General features: G+C 53.0%; 12 protein-coding genes across 12 annotated transcripts; 3 read left to right on the top strand and 9 right to left on the bottom strand.

Moving 5' to 3' along the window:
• Positions 1-967: 967 nt before the first annotated feature.
• Positions 968-2,909, bottom strand: SNOG_12176 (hypothetical protein; the record flags this gene model as incomplete). Its single annotated transcript, XM_001802354.1, has 2 exons — positions 968-1,015; positions 1,068-2,909. The coding sequence occupies 2 exons, from the start codon at positions 2,907-2,909 to the stop codon at positions 968-970; spliced, it is 1,890 nt and encodes a 629-aa protein (XP_001802406.1).
• A 1,148-nt stretch (positions 2,910-4,057) lies between these two features.
• On the bottom strand, positions 4,058-5,398 carry SNOG_12177 (hypothetical protein; the record flags this gene model as incomplete). Its single annotated transcript, XM_001802355.1, has 1 exon — positions 4,058-5,398. The coding sequence occupies one exon, from the start codon at positions 5,396-5,398 to the stop codon at positions 4,058-4,060; it is 1,341 nt and encodes a 446-aa protein (XP_001802407.1).
• Positions 5,399-6,100: 702 nt separating this feature from the next.
• On the top strand, positions 6,101-8,172 carry SNOG_12178 (hypothetical protein; the record flags this gene model as incomplete). Its single annotated transcript, XM_001802356.1, has 2 exons — positions 6,101-6,331; positions 6,367-8,172. 2 exons carry the CDS (start codon positions 6,101-6,103, stop codon positions 8,056-8,058), a joined length of 1,923 nt encoding a protein of 640 aa, XP_001802408.1. The 3' UTR covers positions 8,059-8,172.
• Positions 8,173-8,244: 72 nt separating this feature from the next.
• On the bottom strand, positions 8,245-9,479 carry SNOG_12180 (hypothetical protein; the record flags this gene model as incomplete). The annotated part of the gene is made up of 5 exons (XM_001802357.1): positions 8,245-8,687; positions 8,871-8,934; positions 8,991-9,077; positions 9,109-9,214; positions 9,301-9,479. 5 exons carry the CDS (start codon positions 9,477-9,479, stop codon positions 8,245-8,247), a joined length of 879 nt encoding a protein of 292 aa, XP_001802409.1.
• Positions 9,480-9,952: 473 nt separating this feature from the next.
• On the top strand, positions 9,953-11,542 carry SNOG_12181 (hypothetical protein; the record flags this gene model as incomplete). The annotated part of the gene is made up of 3 exons (XM_001802358.1): positions 9,953-10,063; positions 10,115-10,283; positions 10,338-11,542. The coding sequence occupies 3 exons, from the start codon at positions 9,953-9,955 to the stop codon at positions 11,540-11,542; spliced, it is 1,485 nt and encodes a 494-aa protein (XP_001802410.1).
• Positions 11,543-11,732: 190 nt separating this feature from the next.
• On the bottom strand, positions 11,733-12,237 carry SNOG_12182 (hypothetical protein; the record flags this gene model as incomplete). The annotated part of the gene is made up of 3 exons (XM_001802359.1): positions 11,733-11,797; positions 11,851-12,099; positions 12,192-12,237. The coding sequence occupies 3 exons, from the start codon at positions 12,235-12,237 to the stop codon at positions 11,733-11,735; spliced, it is 360 nt and encodes a 119-aa protein (XP_001802411.1).
• Positions 12,238-13,437: 1,200 nt separating this feature from the next.
• SNOG_12183 (hypothetical protein) lies at positions 13,438-13,610 on the bottom strand (the record flags this gene model as incomplete). The annotated part of the gene is made up of 2 exons (XM_001802360.1): positions 13,438-13,555; positions 13,576-13,610. 2 exons carry the CDS (start codon positions 13,608-13,610, stop codon positions 13,438-13,440), a joined length of 153 nt encoding a protein of 50 aa, XP_001802412.1.
• Positions 13,611-14,446: 836 nt separating this feature from the next.
• On the bottom strand, positions 14,447-14,545 carry SNOG_12184 (hypothetical protein; the record flags this gene model as incomplete). Its single annotated transcript, XM_001802361.1, has 1 exon — positions 14,447-14,545. One exon carries the CDS (start codon positions 14,543-14,545, stop codon positions 14,447-14,449), a length of 99 nt encoding a protein of 32 aa, XP_001802413.1.
• A 287-nt stretch (positions 14,546-14,832) lies between these two features.
• On the bottom strand, positions 14,833-16,554 carry SNOG_12185 (hypothetical protein; the record flags this gene model as incomplete). The annotated part of the gene is made up of 3 exons (XM_001802362.1): positions 14,833-15,681; positions 15,733-16,329; positions 16,504-16,554. 3 exons carry the CDS (start codon positions 16,552-16,554, stop codon positions 14,833-14,835), a joined length of 1,497 nt encoding a protein of 498 aa, XP_001802414.1.
• A 181-nt stretch (positions 16,555-16,735) lies between these two features.
• SNOG_12186 (hypothetical protein) lies at positions 16,736-17,223 on the bottom strand (the record flags this gene model as incomplete). The annotated part of the gene is made up of 2 exons (XM_001802363.1): positions 16,736-17,063; positions 17,186-17,223. 2 exons carry the CDS (start codon positions 17,221-17,223, stop codon positions 16,736-16,738), a joined length of 366 nt encoding a protein of 121 aa, XP_001802415.1.
• Positions 17,224-17,527: 304 nt separating this feature from the next.
• Positions 17,528-18,358, top strand: SNOG_12187 (hypothetical protein; the record flags this gene model as incomplete). Its single annotated transcript, XM_001802364.1, has 1 exon — positions 17,528-18,358. The coding sequence occupies one exon, from the start codon at positions 17,528-17,530 to the stop codon at positions 18,356-18,358; it is 831 nt and encodes a 276-aa protein (XP_001802416.1).
• A 351-nt stretch (positions 18,359-18,709) lies between these two features.
• On the bottom strand, positions 18,710-19,882 carry SNOG_12188 (hypothetical protein; the record flags this gene model as incomplete). Its single annotated transcript, XM_001802365.1, has 1 exon — positions 18,710-19,882. One exon carries the CDS (start codon positions 19,880-19,882, stop codon positions 18,710-18,712), a length of 1,173 nt encoding a protein of 390 aa, XP_001802417.1.
• Between the last annotated feature and the right edge of the window lie 282 nt (positions 19,883-20,164).

Here is a 20,164-nt window from a genome sequence, read left to right on the forward strand (position 1 = left end):
GTTGTGCGTGAACAAAGAGAGTATGTGGAGATGTTCAAAATTCGAGTAGGCGGAAAATACACAATGGCTGGCTTAACGCCTGATATTGGATTTCCTTTATTCAAGCGATCGCTCCACAATAGAACAAAGCCGAGAGTCCAAGCGCCACAAATTGGCGGCGGTTGCGACAAAAGTGAAGGTGAAGGAGACAAGCGGTCATGTTGGATCTGTAGACAAATTGAAAGGCTGGATGACCCACCATATATGCTTGTGGCCCAATCTTAGGCGCTATGTTCGATTCCCTTGCTTCGAAGTATCTGCAAAACCGGGGAATTACATTAATTGCCGCGCGTCGTAACGCCGTTCTACGGTAGAAAGCGTGGGCCAGTGAGTGTTGGAGCAATCAGGTCTCATTCCAAACATCAAAACGTGCTTGACTGGAATGGTGTGACTGTGCGACGTTGCCGGCGGCAAGGGAGGCAGCGCGCCTAAGTGATAGACTCATGTTGCGGCGAGGAGACGACATAGCCTGGTATCACTGTCAGTCATCTTTTAACACGAGCGCGTATTGGTCTACGCGTCGTAGACGCTGCCGTGCTTTATGGCAGTCAACTAACGTACCTTTGGACAAACAACAGAAACCACCACATCGACCAAACTTCATAGCACGAAAGCAAACATCATGAAGCAGCAAAACATCTGATTATTCCCGCCCTTACTCGAACATTTTCCTCTACCCTAATAAACGACAAAAGTGAATATCAACCTGAAATATCTCATGATGTATGACAATAAGCTACCGTGCTGGTAAAAGCAATATCCAAACCATGGCCATAATGCACAAAGACCGTAACATCATATGCGCTCCAGACCTGACGGATTGGAAGCGTCCGTGCCAGCTGAAGTTATGTCGCTCTTCCAACATAAGATCTATAAACTTTGGGTCGCTAATGATTCAACAGCTAAGACGGGGCGACTGGTGACGAATCTATCGCACCTTGCCGGCTTCTTTTGCTTCCTTGACCTGCTCGAAAACCTGGCAAGAGTGTAAGTGGGAGTGACTAACAGTTGGAAAGGGGCGTTCATACCTTCAACATCTTTCTGCGCGCACCAAGAGCATTGACGCCGCGCTTCTCAAGACCCTCATCATCGAGCTCGACAAGCTCTTGCCATTTCAGGTCCTTAAGATTGTCGGTGTACTTGTGAAGACGGAGGCTGCGAAGCCAGCTGGGAATGTCCTGGAGAAGGCTGGGGTCGGTAGGATCCTCCGGGGGCTTTGAGCTGCCACGACGACCGCGAGGAGAGCGGCCACGATCCATCTGAGAGGGATCGTTCAGGAAGTCGTGTCCACCAGTGGCCATGGCAAATTGATTCAGATTGAGAGCACCCATGCCGTTGTTCATCATGCCGGAGCCACCGTAGTCTGCAGACAAGAAACCATTAGCCTGAGGCGAGGCAAAGTTGCCCATCGCTCCCATGCCCTGTCCTTGCATTGCGAAACCGGGAGAGCTGGGGCGCGAACGACGACCTGTCATTGCAGCCAATTGCTGTGCCTGCAGGGCAGCAGCCTGCTGAGGCGTCAGCACTTGGCCCAACTCGTTTGTCATGAGAATGTTGGTGTTGCCCATGTGAGGCATCCCTGGAGACAGCGGACCATTTCCAGCTCCGTGCGCCTCCGAAGACCGAGCTCGGCGGTATTTGCGCACATCATCCAGCTGAATGCGGTTGTTGACGGTAGAGAGGGCAGCAAGCTTCATGGCGGTAGCATTGGCTACCATGTCGGCCTGGTTGTTAGGCTGGTTGAAGTTTCCAACCATGGGAGTGCTTAGCTGAGACGCCCAGCTGCCTCCACCAGCATACGCAGGCGAAAGGAGGGGCATGTTTGTCGAATTTGCCTCTAGGGCGTTCAGGGTCGTAGTCTGCACATTGTTGTTTTCGTTCTGGAGAGGAAGACGTGGGGAGCGAAGACCCGCGGAAGGTGGGGGCTGAGTAAATTGGCCCATGGGCGTGTGCTGCTGTTGTTGGCCAGAGGACTTGGGGCGGTTGGCGCCCTCATTCCATGGCGAGGCAGGTGGGGCACTGTTGTCCCTCTTGTTGTCTCCCTCGGGGGCTGAGATAGTAGGCGCGGCCATAGAGCCGCGGTCTCCTACGGTGCTGTTGCGGTTCGAGGCGGGCGCAATACCCGTGATGTCGGTGAATTCGGCCTTCTGCTTGGCGATGGCAGCAGCCGCGTCGGGGAACATGCGGTTGATCGTCGTCGTATCTAGGCCCGAGTTGCGCTTTCCAGCACCAGGCGATGGCGGAGGACGGCCAAGGCCCATGGAGTGACGGTTCTCGCCCGTGCCGAGCTTGCTCATGGCGTCGCTCAGCTTCTGCGTCATGGGGTCTGCACACGTCAGCATATCGTCTCTGGCAGACTTGGTGGGGGCTTTACCTTTCTCCCCAAAGTTTGCAGGCGAGAGCACGCCGGACATGGGCAGGCTCTTGGACATCTGCTGCAGGACCTGGATGAAGAAGCGAATCTGCACCTGGGTGGTCTGCTGCAGCAGGGCATAGAGGGCGGCGGTCCTCTCGGCCTCGCTGAGCACGCGGAACCACTGCTCGATGGCGCTCAGCTCGTCCTTGAAGTCCTGGTCGAGCGTGGCCGTGGCCATTTCCTCGAGCGTCGTCTCGTACTGGTCGATGTCGGCGAGCCACTGCTGGGCGGCGCGCTCCATCTCGTCCGGGTTGCCCGACTGCGTGCTGCTGCGGCCAAAGTAGACCTCAGACGCCGGGCGAATGCCGCGGTTGGCCAGCGGGGACGAGAAGCCGCCCATGTCGGCAGAAGCGCGGAGATGGTGGTTGGCCCCGAGAGATGCGCGGGCCGCGGGGGGACGCAGCGAGCTCGAGCCCTCGGGCGTGCTGTTCCTGTTTGCTGCGATGTTGGACATGTCGGGGGGAGCTACAGCAGCTGTTCAGTCTCGTGTAACTGGCGTCAGAAATTCTGCGGGCGGCGGTTAGCACCCTCACGTCACGAAAGTCCGGCGGGGTGTGTGCGGCATACAAGGTGGGCTAGTATGTGGTTTAAATCTTCTTCAAGTGTTCGCGCACTCGGGTCTCCTGCAGTCCGGCTGGCCTCAAAGGAGTCGAGGGTTGCGATGGTCGGTCAGGGGACGGCGCAGTTAGGTGCGGAAGGCTGATGCAGGGAAGCGAAGTAGCTCGGTGGGAATGCACGAGCTCACAGCGCGGTAAGAAGAGACACCGAAGGATACCAAGTTACAACGAAGAAAAGGAAGGAGGTGAAACGGCAGAGCGAGAGCGAGAGCGGACAAAAGCTCACTGTGTGAGATGTGAAGAGGAGAAGGGTCACTGTTTCTCGAAAAGACCAGACGTCGGCCGCTGTTTAGCGCGAGCGAATCCCTGCACATATGAAGGAGGGCTGAGAGCCAACGGCCGCCTAGTCATTCACAGCTTTAGTGTGTGCGACTAGCAGAGCCGTACCGTGTCGTGCGGGACCTCGAGAGATGGCGGAATATTTCTTGAATAATTTAATGCTGTGCCTCTACGGTATATTTCATGCTGCTATTGCCGTGGCATCGTATGCCCGATACCACACCTCCAATGGACCATGATACCCTGATTGTTTCGAGTCGCCCAACGTCCCTGCAACCCCCCAAACATTTGCGCGTACCGTTGCTTCATTTTTAGCTCTACGAGTAGGCAACAGAGCCGCACTCCGGAGCCGGATTGGCCCGTACTAACACCATCCCACGGAGAAACAGAGAGCAAACTGTTCCGGAGGGGTATTCATGCAGAATGCACAGACTGCAATGGATCTAGAGCTTGCTGCTTGAGACGAACTATGCTCACTACACCAAACCCGTCGTTGTGTTGCATTGCAGGACTACTGCACGACCTCGAACCAGCTCCGTATCGCGAAGTGACCCACTTTACCCATCCTGGATGAATCGCCAGATGCATTGACGGATGCGGGTAAGGCACGAGGGTGGACCTCGCGATACCCTCGAGGCGTTTGCCCAGCTTGTCAAACTGTCAGTCATGGTCGAATGCTCGGCGTTCACGACCTGGACCTGGAACGTCACTTGATCTGCCCAACGATGCTCCCCACCATGACGGCAGCTTCGCGTTCCCAGCCGCCGACTGCACCTGTGCCCTTGCTCAGTGAAGCGCTGGGCAACTGCGTGCCCCGATTCACGCAATCCCGCACCGCGTCTCTGACCCTGTCCTTATTGCTCCTTAGCGTCCTCGCAGATACACCGCCCTTGTACATTAACTCCTGCACCCTAGGTGACATGTTGGATGCGAGCGACCTCCAGAAATAGCTCGGCAGGGACGATGTGTCAAGTGTCTGGAGGACAGGTTGCAGCAGGTGTGGAGCTGTCGAGGTGTTCGTGGGAGAGTCCAGGATAGGGTGTGGCGGGGGTTTGATGGACTCGAGAAGCGATTGTAGAGCTACGATGTTCTGACAACGGGCGGAGATCTCGAGCAGTGTGCGCTCCAACGTAGGAAGCTGGGCAAGTGCACGCGCCAATGACGCCAGTGACGACTTCAGCTGTGTCTGCAGGTAGTCTTGCAGCGCATTGAACATTAGCGAAGGGTCAAAGGTCTCTATAGTGGTCTTCGCCGACGTCGGAGACAGCAGGTACAGCGTGAGCAGCGCAGATGTGGTCCTCGACTTGGTGTCTTCAGTCTGCGCAAATGTAGAGGCCGAACCTTGACCCGAAGACGATAACAGTGAGGACATGGAGAACTCCTTGATCACCTGCTGTGCGCGTGAGGATATGCTGCGCTCGCCGGGTATCACCAGGTCGTTCCTGAGCGTGTTGATGGCGTTGACCTTGTCGAGGCCCTCGCCCTCCTCGCCTTGCTTCGAGGCCCGGAATATCTGCCGCAACGAGAGTATCGTGTCGGCAGATCTCACCATGGCTCGGTGGTCTTCCTTCCTTGCGCTGCCCACGCCTCCCAGCTCCGACATGCGCACCTCGAGCTGTCTGCCAAGCATGAGACATCGCGCTACTGCTCTGCCGAGCTTAACTGTCTCGCACAGCCTTTCCGCAGTCAATCGCACCTGCTCTGCAACTTCATATCGCTCGATAACCTCCTTTTCCAGCGTCTTGTACGACTCGGTCAAGCTTGCAACCTGGCCCTCCACCTCGTGCAAGATGCGCCCGCTAGACTCTGCATGGTCTCTCGTATGCTCTAGCAGCGGCAATGCGGATTTGGTGGTAAGAGTGTCGATGTGGGTGTCGACTTCCTGGACATCGAAGAGGACGCGGGAAAGTGGTGTGGACAAGTCTAGCGGGGTATCCGAGGGATTGTTGGTGGACAGCACGAGCGTGTTCGCAAAGGAAGTTGCCGAGAAGTCGGGGTCGAGAAAGGCTTCATAGTCAATGTACGAGGGTTCGTCATCCTTGGACATGGTGGAGGGAGTCGTCTGGAGCTGGCAATGGCCATGTCCACTTCGAAGCTTGCTCAGTAAAGCTGCAGGGATCAGCACGCTAACACGTCTTAGCGCGTCACCTTCACTTGTGGCGCGTGCCGTACCCAGCTTTGGCGTCGCCACCCGCCCTCCGACCCACCGTCAACACCACACAAGGGCTGTGTGGCTGTGCTTCCACAGGATCTACACCATGCATTCCTGCTTTTGAGCAGACTCGGCCCTTGTTCACCACCAAGCATCGCACCATAGCCCTTATTCAGGAAATTGCACTTCTTCTCACCGGTAGCTGTCTCACAATGCAACATACGTACAACATACGTACAACAAACTAGGCACCAACGCTTGAGAGACTTTGACGCGGCTCCCCATTCATACATTGAGATTGGCTGGACCTCTGCGCCCATGCCGTCAGATCCGCCAACGATGCCAGCAGAGTCCGCGGATGCGCAATTCCTCCCCTTATTCTCCACTTACTATGTCAGGCCAGGCTGAACGCCTAACAAAGTCATTATTGTGACTCCCACGGTCTGCAGACTGATGCCTGGCGGAGAATAATGTATTTAAGCGTGTGTTCTCGAGCAGTAACACGGTAGCCAGCTCAAGCACTGATTCATCTTCAATTCATTTTCGACTCGACTTGTACCGTCTAACCAGCTCAACCTTGGTCGACTCCGTACAACAATGGCTGTTACAGATGGCCTCAACGGTACGAGCCAGACAGATGGTGAGAAGCATTTGGCTCCCGAAGGCACGCTCTGTTCAACCAAGAGCCTGTACCAAGGGCCTCTTGATAGCAACAAGAAGTTCACATGGCTCGTCCATGAGCCTAAAGACGTGGCCGAAGCTGCAGAAAACGAGAAAACGGCACAGCATGCCTTCATAACCCGACTACAGAAGGCTGAGGTGATTCGCGTAAGAAATACCAGATACACTCTATCATCATACAGTCCCCCTATCTGAAGAAGGCTCTTGCTGAGATCCTCGATGACTATCCCGGAATTCATTGTGGGCTCACAAGACTGGAATTTGAGGCACCGTTCCGTCCCTTCGTCCACCGATGGCCACAGTTGCTTAAGTACAAAGACAAAGAGGATCTCGATGACGCCACGGCACAGCATATCGGGCTGCTCTACAACGTGTTGAGAGAGGAGCTGAAAGATGTCATCAAAACACTCGAAAACTATGTCGACCATGGCGTTGTCACATTCGAACACATCTGGACCATCTATCAACCTGGATCGATAATCTATTCGAGCTCTCACAACGGCACCCATGGCGCATATCGTCTGAGGGAAGCTAAATACGTCGAGACTAAATGTGGCAACGCCTACCAGCTCACAGTGGAGGCAATCGACTGGGATGACAACCAATTCTGTCGCAACGTCATGTCAATGTTCGTCTTTGAATTCAGCGGCACTTCATCCATTCTTGCCCTAAAAGCGTTTCCCCTCTCATTCCACCCTCACGAGAAGGAAGTTGAGGAAATTCTGATCATCCGCGGCAAGAAGTTCCAGCAACTTGCAGGCAGCAACTACAAGGCATACACCGGCTTCGCCGTGTCTTGGGACAGGGAAGGCAAAGAGATCCCATATCATGTGCAAGGTCGAATCATCGTCGACTCCGACTGTTTTCGACGTTTTTCACACCGCCACACTCGAGGCAGCAGCACAGAGCCTCTTGCCGCCAGGAAAGGCCAACAGAAGTCCGAAGATGATGCAAACGTCGCACCTGAAGCGCTGAAGAACACTTATGTCTTCGGCGAGGAATCAAAAGGAGAGCATGTGGCCCTCGAAGAAATACAGCTTCTGACCTGCTCATCACGTGTGAAAGGCTACTCACTCAACGACAAGAAGTGGCTCCTCTTCTACGTCGACCTCGTAGAGGAGATCAAATTTGACGAAAATGCGTTTAGCTCACTAGTCCTTCCCGAAGATCAGAAGGAGCTAATCTTGTCCTTCGCGGAGTCACAAGCGATGGGCCAGAGTGGCTTTGACGATGTCATTAGTGGCAAGGGGCGAGGTCACATCACGCTGCTCAGCGGTCCACCTGGAGTCGGCAAGACGCTCACTGCAGAGTCCGTGGCAGAACACATGCGAGCACCGCTGTTCATGATGTCGGCCGGCGACCTCGGAATCAATTCGAACCAAATCGAGTCCAAACTTACCAGCATCCTTGAAATGGTCGCAAAGTGGAACGCCGTGCTCCTGCTCGACGAATGCGACGTGTTTCTTGAAGCGCGTTCAGCACATGATCTCGAGCGCAACCAGCTCGTGTCCGTTTTCCTGCGCGTTTTGGAGTACTATCAGGGTCTGCTCTTCCTCACTACGAACCGCGTTGATAATATCGATGCAGCATTTCAGTCACGTATTCATGTCAGTATGGCTTACCCTGGTCTCACGACGGAGTCGCGGAGGCAAATCTGGAGCAATTTCTTGGGAAGCTTGGACGTGCTGGATGGGTTTGGAAATGACGATTTGGACGAGCTGGCGACCGTTGAGCTGAATGGCAGACAGATCAAGAACGTCTTAAAGAGTGCTGCACTGCTGGCTGCGAGGAAGAAAGAGAAGTTGGGTAGGAAGTATGTGGATATTGTTTTGGCCATTGAACGGAGGAGGCCTGGCGTTTCCACTCAAGCTTAAATTGAGGGTGCCAGGAGAATACAGGGACGTTCAATCTCGTCATGGAAGGTTTGTCGTACGGCGAAGCCAACGAAGCCTCGATATCATATACATGAATCACGATTTCCATTGTAATATCAGTTCCAGAAGTTTCGAAATTGCTCATGATACCATCCAACAAATCCCCCCTCCCAGCCCACTCCACCCTCAAAAAAACGCCAACGCATTCGGCGGGCTCGCCACTCCACCCGGCACATTCATCGGCGCACTCGTCAGGAAAAAACTCCACCTCGCCAGTCTCCCACAGACCTCACTCAACCGCTCCAAATCCCACAACTCGCCAATCGGCATCCCCCACCCCGCCAGCAACCATTGATGCAAATGCCACTCCTTCCTCTCCTCACTAACCGGCCACGCCTCGAAACTCCGACTATCACCCGCGACAGCGGCGATCTGCTTGTCCCACAGAAACGCCAGGAGTTCGGGAGAAGCTTCGACGCCGATGTTGCAGGGTTTGGTGGTGGTGTAGAGGGTGTCGAGGGAGGCGCGTTTGGAGGCGGGCATGTTGGCGTATTGGGCGAGGTAGCCAGAGCGGATGATGAGGATGTCGCCGGGGCGCATGGAGGAGAGTGATATGCCTTGATGGGTTGCTGTTGCGTGGAGGTCCGGAGAAGGGGATGGCGTGGGAGGTTGTGGTATCGATTGTGAGGTTTTGCGTAGTCGTGGCCCAGGCGTACCAGTCGAGGAAGAATGCGCGGGCGGCGATGCCGGATTGGGACATATCTGCGTTGTTTCTTAGTTTTTTGGTTGGATATGGGGTGGGGTTGGCGTACGGTGGATGCTGTTGGGCTCTTTTGAGGTGGTGAAGTCTTTCGCTTTGCGGCCCATGTAGTATAGCTTGGGTCGATTAGCGGTTCATCAACGGAAACAAAATCGCGTGTGATTACTCACACCTTCTTCTTGGTATGCATAGTGTCTGCAGCCATCCCATTGACTGCTACATTGTGTATTGAATGACCACTGTCGTCCTGGTCAGAAATCTACTAAGATATATCAAAGGCTGGAACTTGCCTCGTCGTCAAAGGCATACACTCTAGGCTCCTTATTCATGAGCTTAACCTCCAAGTTCTTGCGAGGGTACTGGAAACGAGGATTGCTAGCTCCCTCGAGACACCAACTGTTTGGTTACCATGATTAGCAAACAGCTCGTATGTTCAACTCTTGGAAATCGTCCAAAAGCACTCCAAAGTCCCACATGCTTACTTCAAGCTTACTCGCTCACCGGTCCTAATCTCTTCCGCAGCAGCAGCACGCACGCGCTCAGCTGTCAAGTGGTTCAAAGTGCCCAATTGGTCGTCCGGACCCCAAAGTCCCCAAGCATTTCCCCTGGGCCCATTCTTGTCAACCGGCAGGCTCGCGAACTCGGGATACGGTTTCTGCATAGTTGTGATTCTTCCTGAGTTTTCGGAATCAAGGCGATCAAGACTGCATATATCAGATGATCTTGTCTGGCCTTGACATGCCTTAGCGCGTGCAGTCGTCGGACCCGTGCCGAGGGCGCCTTCCTGCAGCGGACCTGTGCCGACACATGACTCTCTATTTCCCCACAGATGAATCGCGAATCTATATACTCACTGGCCATTCGGCTCTGATTAACCGAGTGGCTTGCAGATTTAGGCACCCCACAATCGAACGTCTCCCCATGGGGTCGTCCACGTTGTCGGGCGCTTCGGACATATAGTGATCCTGGGAAGCTTGATTTTGAGCACCGGCGACTGGGCGGGGGAATTTTTTGTGGCTTGCTCTCGGTATGTATAAAGGGACGATGAGAGTATAAATGCCTTCAAAGCTGTTGTGTTGTGGATTGTCCGGTGCTTTCTTGTCTAAAGCATAACAGTACGACAAGAAAAGCACCATGGCAGACAATACTCAGAAGCAAGCGGAGATCCGCCTTGAAGAGGCGTCGCAGGCTCAAGCTATATTGGCGAGATATGAGGGAGAGCCATGCAAAAAGGTGCTTCGCAAGGTACGTTTCGCGTTCGAACATCCACCGTTCTCACACTCACTTCGTCAATAGATAGACATTCGTCTCATCCCGATCATGGCTGTGCTATACCTCCTCTCTCACATTGACCGTGCAAATATCGGCAATGCAAAGATCGAAGGCATGGACAAAGACCTTGGACTCACTGGTAACCAATACAACATTGCGACGACCATCTTCTTCGTCCCTTATATTATTTTCGGTACGTCTTCGCATGCTAGCTCGCGATGGAATAGCTGCTAATAGTAGTATATAGAGATCCCATCCAATATGGTTCTCAAGCGTGTGCGACCGAGCATCTGGCTATCCATCTTGATCCTTTCCTGGGGCATAGTGATGACATGCATGGGCGTCGTCAAAGACTTCAAAGGTCTTGTCGCATGCCGCGTCATCCTTGGACTCTGTGAAGCTGGCTTTTTTCCCGGCGCGGTCTTCATCGTCTCATCATGGTACCGACGCAGCGAATTGCAGCAGCGTCTCGCCCTCTTCTACACTGCATCCGCCTTCTCCGGCGCATTCTCTGGCCTTCTCGCATTCGCCATCGCGAAACTAGACGGCGCTCAGGGGATTGCTGGATGGCGCTGGATCTTCCTGATCGAAGGGGCTTTGACTGTCGGTGTCGGTCTCTTCGTCCCATGGCTGATCGTAGACAGCCCTGAGCGCGCGAAGTGGCTTTCAGACGATGAGCGGCTATTCATACACACCCGCCTTGTCGCAGACGGAGTAGTCACGTCGACAGAAGAGGGCGATAAGTTCTCCTGGAACCTCTTCTTCAGCGCGATATTTGACTGGAAGGTCGCTGCTGGAATCATCATGGCGTGGGCAAACTCCGTGCCTAATGCCGCGTTTAAATTTACCATGCCGCAGATCATCAAGCAGCTTGGATTTACGTCGTCTACAGCTCAGCTTCTGACAATTCCACCTTACTTCTGTGGCGGTATGGCGGCGTGGATAAGTGGGCGCATGGCTGATCGCTTCAAGTGGCGCTTTCCCTTCATCGCAGGACCTCTTGTAATCCTTACGATTGCTCTCGCAGTGCTCTTCTCACTCGCCACGCGAATCAAAGAGAACGTTGGCGCACTCTACTTCTCCATCATCCTTGCGCAAATTGGAACATACCCACTTCTCCCCTGCATCAGTGCATGGACCGGCAACAATCTCGCTCCATCGTGGAAAAGATCCATCGGACTCGCATGGACATTGGCAGCTGGCAACATCGGCAGCTTGGTTGGCACGAACATCTTCCTGGATAAAGAAGCACCGAGGTACCAGACTGGATACGGAGTCTCGCTGGGCTTTATCTGTCTGGGTCTTGCGACCGCGATTGGGTTGGAGGTTGTGCTCAAGGCGCGCAATAAGCAGAAGGAGGCGTTCAACGAGGATGAAGTGAGAGCGACCTATACAAATGAGCAGCTTGATAAGTTGGGAGACAAGAGCCCGTTGTTCAAGTATATGCTATGATAAGAGTGTTTTGGGAGAAGAGCATATGTTACTCTCAGCTTAGCTACATGCACGTCGTGGATTATAGCAGAATCGCAGAATTACATGAAAATTTCCAGATTCAATTCTACCCCCATGAGCTCGAGTGTATCACATCTAGCCTAGCCTCAGATAACTATGTCCCCAACAAGACGAGCCCCCCTTCCTCCATTCACCATGTTCTAGCTTCCCCCATACCTTTGTCGAACTTGTGCCCCTCTTTCAGGTCCACGTTTTCTGCACACGGAATCAGCCTCTTCACGTCCACTCTCCACACCTACCTGACTTACTTATCCCTGCATTCACCTCCCTTCTGAGCAGAACGTTCAACACTACAATTGCATCTTCGACTTTAGGAGTCTGGCTCCTATTGTCATGTACCTCGCCGATTCTCAACACCTCCCCAATGCTTTCATCATCATGTCGGTATCTTACGAGCATGGCTTTGGCTTTTTGATAGTGGCATGGGCCTTCGTCGGGTCCTTGCGCAGTGACGATGTTGTAAGTGTAATTGGAGCCGTAGAGGAATCGTGCATTGTCTATGGGAATTAGCGTCGATCGAGTAGCAGGGCCTCGGACAGAAGAGCAGGGAGAGTAACTTTGATGAGTTGTAGCAAATTCTGGGCTCCACTTTCAAAGCTCAGATTCGGTAAGTTTGCAAGCTGGTTGGCGGACATGGTGTTTTGTAGATAAGGCTGTATGAAAAGTGGGCGGTTCACGACTTACTTATAGCCAGCATATTTCGATGCTTGCTATTTGCCTTTCTATCGCTGTTATTATCGATATGAGGACAATTGCTCGTGAATACAGGTACACAGTGTGTAATCCAAGAGCCCTCTTTGCCGTGTATTATTGGCGCGTGGTGGATACATTTAATTCACTGCTAAATTCCGGTTGTCTGGAAAGCGGTCGAAGCAAGCAGGCCGAGTTAAGAGTATACGAAGAACCAATAGAGGCACATTCTTTAACATCAAGATCAGAAATCTGCAAGTAAAATCTGCGCATTGAAATATACATCCATAACATCGAGGGTACCGTCACCTCCGCTACCATTCTTCTTCTCCCAAGATCACGCAAGCCCGCCTTGCCCCATGTGCGCTACTCAACCGCGTCCCCTTCCTTCAGATCCAAGTTTCCTGTGATACATCAGTTCCATTCACTTTTCAAAGCTACCCGACTTACCTCTCTTCGCTTCCACGGACATATTCAGCACTGTATGCAAGTGCAAAATCGCTCTCCACAATTGCGGCTTCTCTGAGTCAGAACCATGATGTATCCCGATCCTCAACACCTGCCATTTTCCTTCTCCATCCTTGTGGTAGCGTACAAGCAAGGCTCTAGCTGCTTGACCGGTGTATAGACCCGTGCTGGTGTCGGGATCTCGTGCGGTGGTGATGATGTAGATGTATTGTGCGCCTTAGAGAAAGCGCGGGTTGTCTGTAGAATTAGCATCGATCTGACGGATAGAGCAGGTGAACATGTACCTTTGATTAGCTTGGGCAGATTCTCGATCTCGCACTGGACGTACATGGCTGGTTTAGAGGGGAAAATAACGGTTGCGGATGATATTCCTTGGGAAGTGCGACTTGTATGTGGCCTATAGGGTGTTCGGCCAGGTTCTTGTTGCTTGTTGGTCAAGCGCATTTATGTCGGAGGCGAGGACAATTGGACATAGGAGCAAGCATGGTGCTTGATTGCAGGGACGTCTCATTGCTATGATGTACAGAAGTTCTGCATTTGGGACGAAGTGTACTTAAGCAATGAGGGCAAGGCGTGGGTATCAAAGTCTGTGGCATCTATGTGTATTTGCACTGCAGCCCCAAAATACAGGTTCTACCACCGGCTCATGATTCAGTCTGCGTGCGTTGATCATACGACTACTTAGGCCACGCAAAGAGTCGACTCATCTGTGTTGCTGCAAAGAATTTCATAATGAGGATGAAGAGATTTGCAAGTTCCGGAATCTCTGTGCTGTTCACAAGCTGTCTGTTTTGACTGTGCATTAGTTAGCATACCAAGGACCAGTACGGGCGTAGCTGCAGTAATGCATGCCTGCTCATAACTGTGAAGAAGACTAGTCAAGCAGTGAGGGTACGACGTGGACAGCAAAGTAATCAAGATTTTCAAGAATGAACGATTTTGCATTGAGCTATCATGAACAAGGCTAGCTGAGCAGCGGGTGAAGTACGACCTAGACCGCGAGATCTAGCTGTAAGACAGTATACGTGAACCACTCTCGAGGTACCAGCCATTTGTCCATAATCCTCAACCATGCCTTGAAAAGTGTTTTCAATATTTTCTGCATCAAACGTGGGATTCCTAATTTTCTTCTACTGAACAGTAAGCTGATACGTGGTATTGCACTACCGATGCGAGGGAGACGAGCGAATTCCACTTGTGTCGATGCTTCAAACATCGGTCGAATCTCACGAGCAGCCGCGTAGCCCAGACTGATTCTGGCCTCCAGTCGTCAAGGTATAGACATGAAGGTGATCAACATTAAGATGAGCGAAGGAGAAGCGCTCGGTAAATTACGACGACCTGGGGAGGGAGAGGTGCCGCAAGAAAGCTTCGTGAAGATGATGCACCAGAGCAGCGCGTTATCAAGGCGAATGAGGAGACTTGAAGTGTGTAGGTGTTCGGTCCGAGAAGGAGGACCATTCCGGACCATGTGATGAGATGAGATATTCGTGTCGCGAGTGAGTCGTGAGATGCAGCTCAGGTGGAGTCGAGCATATCCAGATTCGTAAAAGGCCGATCAAGCAGTGTGGGGAATTTTGAAAGCGCGTCAGGTGGTTCCTACGCAAGCAAGTCCGAAGGGTTAATGGTAGGTCCACTGATCGCAAGGGGCGAATGGAAGAAAGAAGATAATACAAGCAGCGCGCATTATGCGTTCCGCAAACATGGTGGGCCAAAGCCACCAAGAACAGAGTCGGCCAGACCAGCCAACCGATAAGAGAGCAGATTCGAGCCCATCATGACCATGGTATAGTACAATAGGACAGCCCGAGATGTCCCAGAAGCGCCAGTAACCCGATCCGTGTGGTGAGGAGAAATCAGATGACTCGTATCGAAGGAGGTCGATCAGTGACCGCGTAAGTAACCGTGAAAAGAAAGAAAATTTGAGTTCCAATATACACTTGGAATAGCGAGTTTAGATGCAAACGCCTGTCGTCCGGGCAAAGGAATCGTCAGAGCGTTGACATAGTGACCATCGATGCCAACCACAACTACTTAAACATCGCGCCGCCAAGGTCCGGGAAGAGTATTCTTTATGCCTGAGGCGGGCCAGTAGGCTGACGCTGAGGGTTGCGTTGAGCCTGTTGACCGTTCTGGCGGGGTTGTTGGACCTGACCCATGCCCTGGCCTTGTTGAGGCTGGCCTTGGCCTGGTGGAGGGTTGCGGCGCTGTCCCTGGAACTGACCACCACCACCACCACCACGTCCGCCGCGGAAGTTGCCTCGAGGGTTCTGGCCTTGGTTGTTGCGGACAACCGTACCATCCTGCTCTTGCTGCTGGCCCGGCTGGCGCTGCGAGCTAGAGATGGGCCGGGGAATGTTCTCCGGTGACTCGTACACATACAAGTTCTTCTCGATGACCTGTGGGATCGGTTGGATCTCAGTGCCTAGCTCCTGTTCGATCCTGTACAAGTTGAACCTGTCTTCCCAGTTGATGAGGTTGATAGCAAGACCAAGATGTCCGAAACGACCAGAACGACCGATACGGTGCAGGTAAGTCTCGGCGTTCTTGGGGAAATCGAAGTTGATGACAACATTGACAGCCTGGATATCTATACCTCTTGTTAGAAGATCAGAGCATACGAGGTTTCGGCAGACGCCGTTGCGGAAGTCGTGAAAGACGCGATTGCGGTTGTGCTGCAGCATGCGTGCATGCGAGTAGAAGCATGAGTATCCAAGCTCAGTGATCTTCTTGGCAAGTAGCTCGACACGGTTAGTGGAGTTACAGAAGATGATGGACTGGTTGATCTGCAACTTGTTGAAGAGGGTGTTCAAGCAGTGCACCTTCTGCTTCTCTTCGACGAAAGCATAATATTGCGTGATACCACGAAGAGTCAGCTCATCCATCAAGTTGATCTCGTACGGGGAGTTCATGTGCTTGTCCTGCGTGGAGTTAGTGATGTGAGTCACAAGGTGGGAAATACTCGTGCTTACCTTGAAGGTCTTAACCACGATAGGGAAGGTGGCGCTGAACAGCATGACTTGGCGGTCTTTCGGGTGGAATCCAAGCAGTTGTTCGACAACTGGGGTGAACTCGGGCGACAGCAGTTTGTCAGCCTCGTCCATGACGAACGTCTGGCAAGTGGACAGGTCAGCTACACCCTTGCCTGCCAGGTCCAGAATTCTGCCTGGCGTTCCAACAATGATGTGGACTGGGTCGCTCAATCGGATAATGTCGTCCTTGAGACCCGTGCCACCAGTGGACACCATGACGTTGATGCCAAGGTGCTTTCCAAGCGTCTTGCAAACTTGCGAAGTCTGGAGAGCGAGCTCTCGGGTGGGTACGAGGATTAGCGCTTGTGTCTTGGAGATCTTAGGGTTCACGCGCTCGAGTGTGGGAATGACGAAGGCGGCGGTCTTTCCAGTGCCGTTCTTTGCTCGCGCAAGGATATCGCGGCCGGTCAGAGCTACTGGAATCGTCTCTTCTTGAATCGGGGACGGCTTCTCAAAGCCAGCTTCGAAGATGCCCATCATGAGCTCACGCTTAATGAAGAAGTCTTCGAATTCAAGGCCCTTGGTTGCGGTAACATCCTGAAGCAGCCCGTTAGCTTGAAGTACACCTCAGCGCTGCGTGTCGCAGGCTCACCTCTGTTTGTGGTCGCGCATCCTTTGCGGGTGCCTTGAGTCCTTCTTTCCAGTCTGCTAATGTCGATGCTGATGCGTCACTGTCATATCGTTAGCGCACGCCAATCGCGCTGCACATGCCACATACCTCAGCTTGGTCGACGCCATCTGATTGGTGATTTCTGAGGTCATTGTGAAGGTCCACCTGAGGCGGAGACTGTGTCCAGGGTATCAGCGCCTGAAGAGATAAGAGCCGATAGTGGTTGGTGACAGCGAGTGCGACAGAGCGAGCTGCTGTGCGGGGTGTGGGATGAGAGCTGGATCGTGTACGCAGAGTCGAGATGTGGGGTTCGACGGGTGACGGTGAGAGTGCCTATTCACGTGCGGCAGTCTGCGATGGCTTTGCTAGTGGGTAGTGGCTCGAAGAAGCAGATGCGGTCGAGTCGAAGTGGGCAATGGTTGCGTTTTGCCTCGGGAATGGTCTGCGATTGGGGATGGGCGCAAGAGGGAGGCGCGCGGGCGAGGTGACGGTGGGGGCCTCGAGGGGTGTTGTGTGGGTGCGGATATGCAATTTTGTGCAGACAGTGGGCGGTTGTGTGGTGTTGTGGAGGTCGAGCAAGCTTTCTTTATGCAGGAAGGAGCTTGAGGCTGGTGGAGGGCGTCCGTGCAGCTCTCCCGATTGGCCACCGTCATCCTGGCACCTTCCATCTCTACGTATATACCTCCGCTACTATACCCTCACACAATTCCTTTTCTCGTCTCCACAGCGATTGTTCCAAAGCTGTGTTCTGGACATCGGCGTTGTGTCTTCTATCGTTTGTACTTGGTAGACTCGTCGGGTTTTCTTCTGCGTGCGAACATCATCGCTTCGCTATCACGGTCAGTAGAATCTTGAATTCCAAGATTATATACACCCAAATGCTGACCTTTCATATAAGGCATATCGAAAAATCACATAAAGCATATACAATCACTTTGTAACAACTCCACCAACCTAGGACTTCATCATCTGGTTCGGCACATGTACCCACATGTTACACAGGCCCACCAATATTGCGTTGCCCCAATCCTGCAGTATCGAAACATTGCACTTGAATTACCTGGATCTCCCAGACTAAACCTGTCCACTATCAGCTCCCTTGGAAAATCCCACCAACCGTCAATCATGTCCAACATCCTCCGCCTCCTCCGGACCAGCCGGCCATCCAACCCTCTCCACACCCTCCGCTCATCAAGACCCACCCTATCAAGACCTACATCCAGACCATCAAACTACTTCTCCCCCTCGCACTCCCCCTCTCCCTTTCCCCGCTCCCGCCCCTACTCCTCCTACACCGACCCCAGCTCCCAAATCTCCTCCAACCTTACCACGCTCTACGCACTCATGGGCCTCAACATCGCCGTCTTCAGCTACGGCGCCTACGCGCAAGCGCAAGCCCAACAAGGCTTCCCCGCGCCCTACACAAAGTTCATGCGCAATATGAGCTGCAACCTCACCGACGTGCTGCACAACAACGCCTACCACACGCTTCTGACCAGCACCTTTACGCACTTCAACCTCTTCCATTTGGCCGCGAATATGTTTACCACGTACTACCTGGGCCAGTTCTTGTGCTACGCGCCGGTCATCACGCCGGGGCGGTTGTTGACGATTGCGATTGGTGCGGGACTCACGGGCTCGGTGGGATATCTCTGGCAGCGGTATCTGAGCACGGGGGCCAAGGGCGTGGATTATCGGCGGGGTGTGGGGTTTTCGGGCGCGTTGATGGGCGTGATTAGTGTGGCGGCTTGTTTGGCGCCGAGTGCAAAGGTGCAGTTGTATGGAATTGTACCAGTGCCGTTGTGGGCGTTGGTGGTGGGGTATGCGGCGTATGATGGGTATTATCTGAATGATAATAATTCGAGGATTGCGCATTCGGGGCATTTGGGTGGGTTGGCGTTTGGGCTGGCGTATTATGTGCTGAGGCTGAGGGGGTTGAGGGGGATGAGGTATTAGTGAAGAGCATGGATCTAGGATGAGTATGTAAAAAAGACTTCGCGTCGTATTCGTTATTATGCTGCACATCTCAGAAGTCACGAATCGAGAAGAATGCTCATGTGCCCATGTCTGAATATACGATTTTTATTCGCCACACAAGCAAAATCTATCAGTCGCCATACGCACCATTACAGCTCCTATCCCCAACATGTGGACGCCTTAATGCAAGTCCTAACTCCATTACGCTCTCGAAGCCTCTCAGTAATCACACGACCATCATAAAGCCCTTCACGTTATACGATTGCCCAACTAGCTCTTGCGCCATTCCTGTGTCTTGTATCAGCTTAGTTGCATATATCCAGTTCGTAACTACTCACACAACTCCTCGTCATCATCCTCTGCATTGACGCTAGCCATATGTGCTTCGATATCAACAGGCTCAACCGGCGCGGGAGGGTCTTGTTCGACAGTCTTGGCCACTGGCATGGCTTCTTCGACAGACACAACAGGATCTTCGGGTTCGCCCTTTGGCGTGTTGGACTTTGTTAGGGTGCCCTTTGGCGTGAACGACGCAGACTCTTGGGGCTCTTCGTTTCCAGCAACAGACGTCTTTGAGCTCAGGCTCTGGTCTGACTTCCTCGGGCGTCCTCGCTTCTTGGGCACAGGCGTTGAAACTTCGGGCACAGACGTGGCTACGCTGGCGTGAGCAGCAGCCATGGTGTCCTCATCTTCATCCGTGTCCTTCACAAGCTCTTCGGATAGGATGCTCTTGCGTGAAGGCTTCCTGGTCTTCTTCGCAGTGCTGTCCGGTGCTCCGGGTGCTGGGCTGCCATCCTCTGGCTTGGTTAACGCTTCTTCATCCGAATCATCGCGAACAATGTCTTCAGATATGATGCTCTTCTTGGGCCTGCCTCTCTTTCTTGGTGGCTGCGATGCTACTGCTGCAGCTGCTTTGGCTTTGGCCTTCGCTTTGGCAGACTTTTTCTTGCCGGGGTTGAACTCGTGGTCTTCGTCAGATCCCTCCTTCTTCCAGGCTCGACCTTTGCCCTTGAAATGTTTCGATCGGCCGTATGAATCTCGCTCTGCTTCGGGCTCTCTGTCCACGCCGCCCTGAAGTATGGCAAGAGTTTCGTCATCTAGCTGTCCAAGCGGCTCTTTGCTGACCGAGGCAATCGAGACCCTCCTGCTTTGGATACCGGGCGTTTCTTGGACCATGGACTCCTCTTCCATAGCGTCAACATCGCTTCCTTCGAAAATTTCTGCATCGAAGGAGTAGGGCCTCTGCTGTGCAGGCCGGCGTGCACGGAGGCCGCGTCGTGCTGCGGAAGCTGACTCGCTCATTGGATCCGGTGAAGCTGTCGCACCATTTGAGTACCTTGTAGTGTTAGCGTTGGGAGTTCCGTGACTTTCGATCGTGGCTGTAATGCTGGGCGCTGATGCTCCTAGAGTAATGTTGTTAGAAATCGCGGAAGCTGTGCCATCGACAATATCTGCATCTTCATCCTGCACTGTCTCTTCAGACTGTTGCATGTCAGCTGACATTTTATGCAATTTGGAACATACTTACGAGAACTTTCTTTTTCGGTGTTCTTCTCGTGCTGAGCTTGAGGATCGTCTTCTTGTAAGGGTTGTGGGAATGTTCCTGTCGTTGCGGACTTCGGAGCTGCTGATCAGTCAGTAAAATATTCATGAGGGTACTGAACGCTTTTGGTAAACAGTTCAGAGTCACTGGGTGTGCTGCTGACACTTGGTCGTTTCCATGTGTTCACCGGGAAAAGTAAAAGGTGGGGCAGTGTGACTCGAAGTCAGATGCACGACGTACCA

Source organism: Parastagonospora nodorum, assembly GCF_000146915.1.
Source record: "Parastagonospora nodorum SN15 chromosome Unknown scaffold_21, whole genome shotgun sequence".
NCBI classification, from domain to species: Eukaryota; Fungi; Ascomycota; class Dothideomycetes; order Pleosporales; family Phaeosphaeriaceae; genus Parastagonospora; species Parastagonospora nodorum.